Genomic DNA, 12106 nt, shown 5'->3' with positions numbered 1-12106 from the left:
AGGAACCAAGAATGGAGCCTTGGGGTACAGCAGAGCCCTGCAATGGGGAACTGGTTTTCAAAACAAACCCATCATTTGCAACAGCGCTGTTCAATCAAGTTCTCTTTCCATTTTCTTTTCTATAGAATAGAAGAGAGCAGTTCAAAAATGTATAGAATTTGCCGATACTTAATGGCAATATTATTAATATTAATGTTTTGCAATCATTATACTCTCGTAATTAAATGAATGTATATAAGCCTCTCCCAGGCTATGACAAGAGAGATTTACTTCACTTACTTTGTAAATTACTTAATATTATTGCTAGTTTAAAACAAATCTCCATTTATTTGCAGGGAATCATTGAATACACTGAGACTAAAGAGGTTACAGGCAGGAGATTCATTTCAGAGCGCTACCTCAAGCCAACGCACAGATCCAGACCAAACAAAACTGGCTGAAATGTCGGACGGTTTCCGTCTATATCGGCATCAGACAAGTAGTCCAGTGGTGAGGCCAGGTCACTGGAGGCAGTCCCCGCAGCATCAAACCCCAGAGTCAATGCCGCCGAAGGTGGATTTGTCACAACTCTTCCAGCCACAGTTGGAAACCAGAGTTCGAGCAGGTGAACACATTCCAACAGAACAAGTCTTAAAGCAACAGCCGCACAGAGTTTCACGGAGTCCTACTGCTCAGGGTTTCAATTGTCTTGGAGTTTTCAGACAGTACAAGTCGTGTAACTCTCAGGTATGATCTGAAGTTACCACACTGTGTGGTGTCATTTTGCTTGAAGCTTATTTGTATTCTGAACAGAGATTTTAAAAAGGGGCTGCCAGGTGTAATGTAGGGGTGTAATTGAGTGTCAGTGAGGGAATGTGGTAGAAGGTAAATGAGGGGGCGCGGTAAAGGGTAAACAAGAGGATGTAGTGGAGGGGTAAATCAAAGATTGCCGTGAAGGGTGAATGCAGGTCTGTGGTAGAGGATAACTGAAAGTATGCAGTGCAATGTAAATGAAGGGACGTTGTGGCGGGAATCCCAGGCTATACTCAGTACAACCTGATTTTATTTTAGAGGCTAAGATGTTTTGGAGGGTTAAAAGTAATTGAGTAAAGTCCTCAACCCTGTATTCTCACTGTTGCTCTATTCTCCGACCCACATTCCCTTTAAGCGTGGCCTTCGCTTTAAGTGTGAGATTAAGAACATAAGAAATAGGAGCAGGAGTAGGCCATACGGCCCCTTGAGCCTGCTCCGCCATTCAATAAGATCATAGCTGATCATCGACCTCAACTCCACTTTCGCACCCAATCCCCACATCCCTCGATTGCCCTAGATTCCAAAGATCTAACTATTTCAGCCTTGAATAAACTCAACGGCTTCCTTGGATAAAAACGGCACCAAAAAGTTATCCCCGCATTCTGGCCACTCTGTGGCCTCTCCCATGGCTTGGCGCAGCATGGCAATTCAATTAGGGGGCGAAACTAGGGCCCTGCGCTCAAAAGAATGCCGGCAGCTCAACGCATGTGCACTGGAGGTTTCGTGCATGCGCAGTAGCTCCTCTGCAGCATGGGACCCGATGTCCCGCCCCTATACCAGGCCGAGTGGCGTCACGACGCCCGCTGGGCTGCTGCACACCATAGAGAGAATCCCGCACCTATCCCTGGCCGAGTGGCCTCCCGCACTGGTCGGCCGGCCGCTGACTTCCCAGGCCGAGGTAGGACTTGAGTTTTATTTTGTATATATTGATGGTTGTGCTTTGTTTAGTGAGGAGAGTTTTGATTGCGGGTGGGGGGGAGGAGGAGAGTTTTGATCGGCGGGGTAGGGGGGAGAGAGTGTTTTGATCGGGGGGGGAGAGAGTGTTTTGATCGGGGGGGGAGAGAGTGTTTTGATCGGGGGGGGGAGAGAGTGTTTTGATCGGGGGGGGAGAGAGTGTTTTGATCGGGGGGGGAGAGAGTGTTTTGATCGGGGGGGGGAGAGTGTTTTGATCGGGGGGGGGAGAGTGTTTTGATCAGGGGGGGGAGAGAGTGTTTTGATCGGGGGGGGGAGAGAGTGTTTTGATTGGGGGGGGAAGAGAGTGTTTTGATCGGGGGGGGAGAGAGTGTTTTGATCGGGGGGGGAGAGAGTGTTTTGATCGGGGGGGAGAGAGTGTTTTGATCGGGGGGGGGGGAGAGAGTGTTTTGATCGGGGGGGGAGAGAGTGTTTTGATCGGGGGGGAGAGAGTGTTTTGATCGGGGGGGGGGGAGAGAGTGTTTTGATCGGGGGGGGGAGAGAGTGTTTTGATCGGGGGGGGGAGAGAGTGTTTTGATCGGGGGGGGGAGAGAGTGTTTTGATCAGGGGGGGGGAGAGTGTTTTGATCGGGGGGAGAGAGTGTGTTTTGATCGGGGGGGGGGGGGAGAGAGTGTTTTGATCGGGGGGGGAGGGGAGTTTCGATGGAGGGGGGAGTTTTGAGATGGGGGTTGGGAGTTTTGATGGAGGGGAGGAGGAAAGTTTTGATGGGGGGTGGGGGAAGAGTTTTGATCGAGGGGGAGAGTGTTTTGATGGGGAGGGGCGAGTTTTGATATCGGGGGAGAGAGTTTTGATGGGGGGGGAGGAAGAGAGTTTTGGTAAGGGGGGGGGAAGAGTTTTGATCTGAGGGGAGAGTGTTTTGATCCGGGGGCGGGGGGGGAGTTTTGATGGGGGAAGGGGTGATAATTTTTTTTCATCTGGATATTTTGAAAAAATTATGTAAATATGTTTTGTCTCTTTACTTCTTTTATTTTTGTAGTTTAAGCTTCCATAAATGCTTCTGTTGTCTAGTAAATTAACTTTGCGAAGTTTGTCATATCCTTTATAGCTGTTTGATCCTATTCACATTCTTTAGTCAAGTCATGAAGTACCTACCTGCACTGATTTCTTAACTCTCCACAAGTGGCCACATACGCTGGCCTAAGTTAGTTTGGAGCAACTATTAGCTGTCCAAAGTGGCTTAAATGGCCAAAACAGGCAAAGGTGGCTGGTAACGCCCCCTTTTGAAAAGAAAACTAAACTAAAAAAAATCATAACTAACTCACTTACACTGGCGCAAATTGAATGTGCAGAATGGGATTTTTAAGATACTCCAGAGAAATCAAGTTGCTCCAAAAAAAACAGAGCAACTCCTGGGCAAATTTGGGCCCAAAGACTCAGCACCCACAGTGCTCTGGAGCAGAGTATTCCAAAGATTCACCACCCTCTGAGTAAAGAAATTCCTCCCCTTATCCTGAGACTGTGCCCCCTTGTTCTAGACACTCCAGCCAGGGGAAACAACCTCTCAGCATCTACCCTGTCAGTCCCCTTCACAATCTTGTATTCCTGTATGTTGCAAATTAGTGAATTTACTCTTTTGATTAGTTTTCATTCGTACCTAATTCCCATTATTCCATACTCTATTTAAACTATCCTGATATACAGTTCCCATCTCCATTACATACTGTTTTTAATTTTGATTCATAAATATTCCATACTGCCATGTCACTGAATTACAACCCCCACCCAGCCCCATTAATAGAGACTGATAAATTCCATCCAGTTATGAAATGGACAATCAGGAATGGTCTATAGCCCATAAATTGGTTTATTCCACTGATTACATAAACCTGGCATCTGAGATTATCATATAGTTATGGGTTATATTATTAATCCTCCTTTTAAAGATCTTATTCAGATGAAACTAGATATCATTGATCAGACATTCATTGTTCTACTTTTAATTTTGATCAAACCCCAATTTTGAACAGTTCTATAATGCTGGCACAGAATAATTCTGAAATTATGATTGAAATAAAGCAGTACCTTTTACACTCTCAGGACGTTCCAAATAATTCATAGCCAATAGATAACTTGTGAATTGTAAGCAAACAGAGCAGCCAATTTGTGAACAGCAAGATCCCACAAACAGGAAATTAGGTAATTGTTCGGTGTTATTGTAGAAGGATCATTTGCTAGAAAACCAGGAGAACTCCCTGCTCTTCCCCAAATAGTGCCATAGGATCTTTTACATTCATCTAAGCAGGCAGATAGAGACTTGATGTAATATCTCATCCAAAAGATGACAAGGCAGCACTCCCCCAATCCTGCACTAGAATGTCAGTCTAGGCTATGTGCTCAAACCTTGAAGCGAACCCACAATTTGCTGACACAGAGGGCCCGAGTTTGGTCAAACCTAAATTCCGCCCATGTACCGTCGAAAAGGCCGCTAAGATCCTGACGGTACTTTGGGCGGAAGTTTGGTGGAAAAATGGGGAAAAATCCCCTAGTCAGAAAAAATGGGCCTTACATGCTGATTCTGGGCGGCAGCGGGCGGTAGGCTGGATTCTGGGCGGCAAATGCGACCCTCGGCAAAGTAACGGCGAGGATAGAGTCGAGCCCAGGGAGGGGGGAATGGGGAAAAAAACCCGTCAACAAATGGAAAAAAAACGTTTCCAAATCCTTCAGAAGACCCTATCCACCAAAATCGCTGCAAAAGTAATGAAGAAAACCAGCGCACTAACCTTTCCTTGCGGGTCTTCATACTTACCGTTCGGGAAAGACCTGCCTCCACGCGGCGATCTCTTCTGCTGCTGGAGCGGAGGACCGCCCGGACCAACCACGAGAGGGAGCGGGCGGGAGGACGTTTGTCGGTGTTCCACATTGGCGCACACCAGCGAACGCTTCCCAGCGGTCTTCTCTCCCCGCCGACGTGAGGGCCTCACCAAACTCACTCGGAGGGGAGAGCGCCCAGAAACCAGGGGGACCGCCGAGTTGCCGGAGGTAAGTCTACCAAATTCAGGCCCAGAGTCTGTTACTAATTGAGCCAAGTGACACTTAGATGCTATGTGATGGATATAGAGAATGCCAATAGAACCGCACTCCTTTTCTCACACGTGGCCAGTCTTAAAGCTGTGACCCTGAATGGACTATCATTTCTCTTGCCAAAGAGTACATCAGATCCTGGCTCCAAAAGCACAAGGTGGGTAATCACACAAGATCAGGGTGATGTCTCTGGAGGAAGATCATAAGGCTCTGTGGCAGTTACTGTAATGAGCTATTTTTATTACAATTAGTAACTTCAAGAGGTAACACGAATGGAGAAATAACCAATGGCTGAAAAAGTGCAATACAATATTGATCATCATCATCTATCATAGACTTGCTTCCACTCTAAAAATGAGTTCATAGGTGACTGAACAGTCAAATACGGGAATTACAGTCTCTGTCACAGGAGGGACAGACAATGGTTGAAGGAAAGGGTGGGTGGGGAGTCTGGTTTACCGCACGCTCCTTCCGCTGCCATGCGCTTGTTTTCTGCACGCTCTCGGCGCCGAGACTCGAGGTGCTCAGCGCCCTCCCGGATGCTCTTCCTCCACTTTGGGCTGTCTTGGGCCAGGGATTCCCAGGTGCCGGTGGGGATGTTACACTTTATCAAGGAGGCTTTGAGGGTGTCCTTGAAGCGTTTCCTCTGCCCACCTGGGGCTCGCTTGCCATGTAGGGGTTCCGAGTGGAGTGCTTGCTTGGGGAGTTTCGTGTCTGGCATGCGGACGATCTGGCCTGCCCAACGAAGCTGGTCGAGTGTGGTCAGTGCTTCGAAGCTGGGGATACTCTTCATTCAACCAAGCATTGCTATTGGATATATCACCAGGTAAATAAGGGTTTTGTCCACAAAAAAATCCCACAGATTTTCACTGGGAATTTCTTTGGTAGTTCTCCCAATTTGCTGCCATAACATTGGCGGTAGATCAGCAGAACACATTTCTCTGAAATTATGTTGGGCAAGCAAGTGAACCCATGAGAAAATTCCCAATTATCCTTCTCTTTAGCACACTGAGCCCTGCTGTTTGCATTCCTGTGATCCGAGTACTCTATTGTCATCCAGTTTTCTTTGCTTTACCTCTCCTGGTTCATAATGAGTTGATCGCGACTCTGGCTGAAATTGGCTTCATGTTCCCAGGCTAATCAGTCAGCGATCCTGCTGTTAGGTTCAACCCAGTGACCCCTGCTGAAATTAGGATGAAAACGGAATTGTGGTTGTTTGTGATGTCTGTCATGATCAGTTCATCATCAGTCTCCGAGGTCACCTGGGAAATGACCACTCTGCTGAGGTACTGGAGGCCTGCATCATCATCATAGGTGGTCCCTCGTATCGATGATGACTTGCTTCCATGCCAACGAAAGAGTTCGCAGGTGTTTCAAAGAAGGACCTGATATTCCAGGTCCCGAACTACATGCTGAAGGGTGGAAGATGCCTGTGCGTGGAATTTTTTTTAACGTGTGGTGGCCACTGCACACCAGCCACCACACGGGCTTGACAGAGCTTGGTCTTGGTCCAGTGACAAGAATTAACCAAGACGACTGGAGACCAGCTCTGCTGCACGGACCTAGTGCGCACACGTATCGTAGTGTGGGCTGGCCCGTGCTGCCCCTGGGCCCTCGTCTCTTCTGGGCCCCCCGTGGAATCACATACCGGCATAAATTATCATCTTCAAGAGAGGTAAAGAACACTGGCTGGAAAATAATACAAGGATCACAGGAACAGAGACTGCAGGGTTCAACATGCCAAAGAGGAGAATATAATCTATGGGATGTGTTTTGTGTTTGTTGGGGAAAAAATCTGTACTTAGCAATGTTTGGTTGCTTCAGGAGAGTTCCCACCCTCTGCCAGCCACCACCCCCCTGCTCCCCTCCCGCATTCCCTGTCACAAATTGTTACAATTTACATTCTCTCTTGGCAATTTTTGCTCTCAGTCAATGGATTACTTAGTTTTCATAGGCAAGCATGTACTTCTTATGACGCAAACTTTGTGTGCAAGATAGCTGGGATAGCGGGTGCCTGGGCGAATGAGGGGCCTTTTTACTACTGAGGTATTCCCATGAACTCGGGAGTAAAAATTGCTCCCCCCCACCCCCCCCCCCCCCCGCCCGAAACGGTGCGCTCCTACCCTGTTTCGATGGTTTTTATCGCAGCTGCGGTTCAGGTCGACTCTTTTGCGAAATTCCGCTCTTTGTTTTTTTAATTTGATCCGGAAGTCGATGTAAATGGGGGCAGTGACAGCAACTGAGGGGCAGAAGTTGGCGGGGAGGGTGGGGTATGCCAGCCTGTTGGCGGCCCGGCTGAACCCGGAGGCTTAACTGTTGGGCCGACGTGGCAGTCGGCCGACAAAACAAAAAACATGGCGGCAGCGGCAGTGCGCCCTCCCCTTTGAGGGAAGACGCACCTCCGCTGCAGAAGGCCACAGCCTCACCGGACCATCGGGGAAAAGGTTGTTTTGGCACCGCCGGGCGGGCCGAAGATTTTCCGAGGGCAATGTCGCCATGCGGGGCGGGGGGGGGGGTTAGATCGGCGGTGCGCATGGTGATGACGTGCTTACCACGGATCGGCAGCAGCGGTAAGAGAGGGATCAGGGCACCACCGGGGAAACGCGGCAGGGCAATTGGGCTAGCAGCGGCCAAAAGTCACCCCACTCCGGAGCGTGGCCGCCAATTTGCGGTGGTAAAAGGCCATAAGGAAAGGTACAATTTCAGCCCCCTGATCTCTCCGAAGGATGGTAAATGGAAAGTAAAATTGGGCGGGGTGTAAAATGGGTGGCTGATCCAATCCCGCCAGTTTCCCGCTGGACTGATTAGGTTAAAATGACCCCCATAGTGTCTGTTTCAAAAGCAATAAAAGCTCACAGAAATAAACAGAAGCTACAAATAATAAAGGAACAAATAGTTTGTTTCAGCAATTACCCTCCACTCTGCTCCTGGAGAGCTCCACCGGCTCCTGGCACATATGGCAGATCAGCGAGGTAGGAAAGCGAGGAAGAAACCAGACTGGCAGCCTGATTATATCCCTCCTCGCTCCTTGAAATCAAGCTGTTGCAAAAGGCAGAATTGAAAAAGCACTTTCACATTTAATCAGTGCTGTGTCATTTTGATAGTTTCCTGATGCACTTGTGTGGTTCCCAGTTCCGCAGCTGGTCTTCCAGTTCAGCTCAATATGTTCTCTGCCAGGATGTAAGAGAGCTTCATTAAATTCAACATGGTATCAATCCAATCTCATTTAATTTTCCTGAATTTTACGCAAGTCTTGTACTCTGTGATTATCTTGCCCTATAAAATGGGATTTAAAGGCGAGTCATGTTGTAAACTATCAGGAAATAGTGGCTTAAAGTAGTTTCTGCATTACAACAGAGAGTACACTTTAAACACACACTTCATTCATTGTAAAGCACTTTGGAATGTCTTTATTTCATACCTTTTTCTCTTTCTCTCTTTTTCTTTCTGTCTGTCTGTCTGCAAATATTACTTTTATGAAAGTTACTTGTCCTCTTCCATTGCTTTGCCTCATAATAATAGTTGAGAATATCAGAGAACTTTCCAGAATTGTTTGCCTTTGAAAAAGGACGCCAACATAGGCAGTTTGCCTTTACTTGCCATTTTCTACAGAGCCATATTTACAGACATAGGTGCCACTCAATGGGAATGGCTGATGAGAACTGTTTTTGTAGGCTGTCAAGTGAGGTAGTTATGTCATTTACTGGAAGCTGACTTGCTGACAACCTCAACCAGCGGAATTGCAGTCAAGGCCACAACTGCCCTCATCATCTATGCATCTGGATTCTTCCATGTTATCACAGGTGGCAACATTAGTAAATTAGCAGTGTGCAGATGTATCAACAAGTCACTGATATTTTGTTCACTGGACCAAATACCATCTCGCAGAGAAAAACAGCAGAATGACAGGACACTACCAAAAGAACAAAGGGCCCATCTGTCTGATCACACCGATGTTAAAAAAAAGTACCCAGAGCAGGGAATTCTTCAGCTCTCCTGGGCAATTCTCCTCCCTCAACCAACATCGCTAAAAACAAAATTATTTGGTTAATGTCAAGGCTGTTTATGGGACCTTGCTGTGCGCAGATTAGCTGCCACATTTGCATATGTAACAACGGCAACTGCATTTCAAAAGCAATTCATTGACTATGAATTGCTTTGGGACATTCTGAAGATATGAAAGGCGTTATATAAATGCAAGGTCATTCTTGAAAAGACTTCGGTCCATGTTGTCATTCTATTTTATTTAACAGGGAGTGAAATACATCGTTAAAAATGTTTGTATAACATGATGTTTGTTATAACATAGAATTTATAGGACTAATATTTTTTTTAATCTGATTTTGTAACAATTAGTGTTTGTACAGTAACTGTTATGGTTTATTCTTTGACCCTGTACACCCAGCACAGAGCATGGCTCAGTGGGATGAGGGTCCGAGAATCAGTGCCCGTGTTGTAGCCCTATCTCTAACCTATGCTGCAATCCAGCAAAGTTGCCTGCTTGGAGTGTGGGGCACTCAGTTTGCCCGAATTAGTAGCTGTTTAAGGGGAATAATATGCTCTGTGCGCACAGTTAAAGGAAAATCCTTTAACTAAACTGTCATAGTAACCCTGCCAGCTTTTTAATTGTGCGCAGAGCAAAATAAGCCCAGTGGTCCATCCTGAAAATGGAAATTGCATTTCATTACACGCCACAGAAGAGCACGCCTGGTTATGTTGCGAATGTTCGCTCTTTTTGTTTCGTTGGCTTCTGTACATAAACCCTATCGGAATGGGTCTCCGCGCCACCCATGCTAGTGCCACCCGTTGGGCACGTGCCGACCCCACACCGCCGGGCAGCGACCCCCCCCTTTCCAACCCCCTCGGGAAATTGCCCCGCGGGAGTCTTGCTACTGCCGGTCGATGCCACTGACAGCGTTCCCCGGCGGGAAGCTGTGTGTGCCTGGGCGGCGTGTCCGCCCTTAAAGGGGAGGGCAGGCTGCCGGCGTCTCAATTTTATTTTAATGGTCAGCCGACTCCAAGGTCAGCCCGCCAATGGTGGCCACGGGTTCGGCCTAATTCAACTAAATGCAGAGCTCGCAGGGGCCCTGCCCTTTAACTGAAGGGGAGGGGCGTTGTGCCTCGTCGCGTTGATGTCATCACCATGTGCGCACGCTGATGACCACTCCCGAGGTCCGCTCCGCCGCAACACCACTTCCGCCCCGCAGCCGACCCAAGCACCGCCCGGAAGGACAAAAAAAAAGAAAGTTCTGAAAATCGCTCTATTCTCCGCCCCATGGACTGGGGCAGAGAAACAACTTCAAAAATGGTCAGTGCACCTGCTTTTAGTCAGGGGGGCAATTTGGGCATCTGTATGTTTAATGCCACTTCCTTCTGCTATGATTGTGAGTGTACCTCAAAAACGTCCAATCGTGCAGTCTGTTGGACAATGATGCGTCTAATAGCATCTACTAAATAAACCTACTATATGCAAGCTCGATAAACTTTAACTCTGAATTCTAGTGTCTTGTCTGTGACAGCCCTGCCCACATGGGAGTCGGGACTTTCGAGAGGTGCAGTGTTCTGCTTATAATGACAAAGCGTTTATGGGAAAGCATTATGAATGGGAGCCTTTTACTGATGGTGAGTACAGCTCTAGTTACTGCTTTAAGAACCAAAAATTGTCTATGTGTTATGTCTTCCAGGAGCTAATACTTAACTACTTCTTCAATAGAACTCAAATAATATCTGCATATAATCACACTAAAAGTCTTATGTATCCACACGCTTCTTATCCCAACTTTCTGTTGTCATAACTTTTGAGCAATACTTTTCTGTTAACATCTCTGACAACATTTGTAATAGGAATTCCCTATTTACCTCTGTCAACAATGGGCTGTCGTGACTCAGGCCTCCATCCAATAGGTAGCACTGTGGCTGCTCCTCGGCCCGTCTCCTAGCAACCTAGATTTTAGTACTGACCCCTGGCACCTCCTCTGGTCCTGCTGCAGTTTCTCCTTCCTCTTGGGCCTGCTCCTGGGCTTGGCCAAGGTGGCCATTAACAGACCCAGGCAGAGGGGGCCGTTCAGCCTGACTGCCTGCCTCTCATCTGCGGCTACGTTCGAGCCAGGGTGTCCCTGGAGATGGAGCAGACGGTGTCCAGCGGTACGCTCACGGCCTTCCCCGACCGGTAGGCACCGGAGGGACTGGAGTGCATCATTTCAACAGGGAACAACATTTTAATTTAATTTGATTTGACAAAGTTCCCTTTAATGTTTAATTGCTAATTTCTGGGTATCGGTGCCCTTAAAAAAAAGGGTCACTTGATTTAAAAGTTTTACCAAAATAGTTGCAGCTTCTCCTTCTGAAATTCTTGTGAGTGTTCCACTTTTGGAACCATTTATTGAACATTTTGTGACTGATTTTTAATATATTTACATTAATCTCCTTGAACTATCCACTCTTCATTTTTATCTGGAACTCTGATCTTCACCAGTGCCCCACTTTTCAAGTAATGGTCTCGATGAATGGCCCCATTGTAGCTGCCAGATCTGTTTTGACCAGACAGGTGTTAGACTGATGTGGAAACCAATCAGCATCGTGAAGCATCTCCAAACCAAACTACTGTGCAATCCACAATTTCCCACCTCATGACACAACCACTGACCCAAATCCAGAGAGCTCAGGCACAGGTTGACAAGATCCAAATGTTGGGGATACCGATATGTGCACAAGACTACTTCTGGAGTTTAATGAGCAGACACCACTTAGGTTAACAGTGCAGATCGTTGATGAGTTTTCCATAGAACCTTTTGAAGCATTGATTTGCAGAGATAACTGGACTCGAGCAGGCCAAATCCCAGTCCCCGTGATGTCTACCTCTGCAGGTCCTATTTATCAGCAGGCTTGCTGGTCAATCATCAACAATGTCCTGGAGTTAAGAAGAAAAGTGCGTTCTCCCAATGTCCTTACCAAGTGTCAATGCTCAACTAGAAACAGCTTATCTGTTTATCATTATTTTGCTGTTTGTGGGACCTTGCTGTGTGCAAATTGGCTCTACATTACACTACAAAAAAATAGTAACTACACTTCAAAAGTAATTCATCCATTGTAAAGCACATTGGGATGTCCTGAGAACATGAAAGATGCTATATAAATGCAAGTTCTTTCTTTTATTATGGATCTGCCTAGCACAGGTATCCTTCTGTCAGAACATGAATGCCAAGTGTGCTAGAAGCAAAGTCCAGAGGTTTAACATGCAATGCTGTGAAATTGCATCATTAATCTTTGCTGACAGAAATACTTAAACATGTTCAGCGAGTGCTGAGCTGAATCAGTTCCA

General features: G+C 47.0%; 1 protein-coding gene across 1 annotated transcript in view; it reads left to right on the top strand.

The window, feature by feature from the left end:
• LOC139231646 (thrombospondin type-1 domain-containing protein 4-like) overlaps positions 1 to 12106 on the top strand; it is a 672439-nt gene that overhangs the window by 118610 nt on the left and 541723 nt on the right. Inside the window, exons 4-5 of the mRNA XM_070862523.1 lie at positions 336 to 726; positions 10305 to 10407. Of these exons, the coding sequence (XP_070718624.1) occupies positions 336 to 726; positions 10305 to 10407 (494 nt within the window). The remainder of the gene's footprint in view (positions 1 to 335; positions 727 to 10304; positions 10408 to 12106) is intronic.

This window comes from Pristiophorus japonicus, chromosome 2 (genome assembly GCF_044704955.1).
Source record: "Pristiophorus japonicus isolate sPriJap1 chromosome 2, sPriJap1.hap1, whole genome shotgun sequence".
NCBI classification, from domain to species: domain Eukaryota; kingdom Metazoa; phylum Chordata; class Chondrichthyes; family Pristiophoridae; genus Pristiophorus; species Pristiophorus japonicus.
Note: the sequence above shows the minus strand (reverse complement) of the source record. Positions and strands in the feature narration are given on the sequence as shown.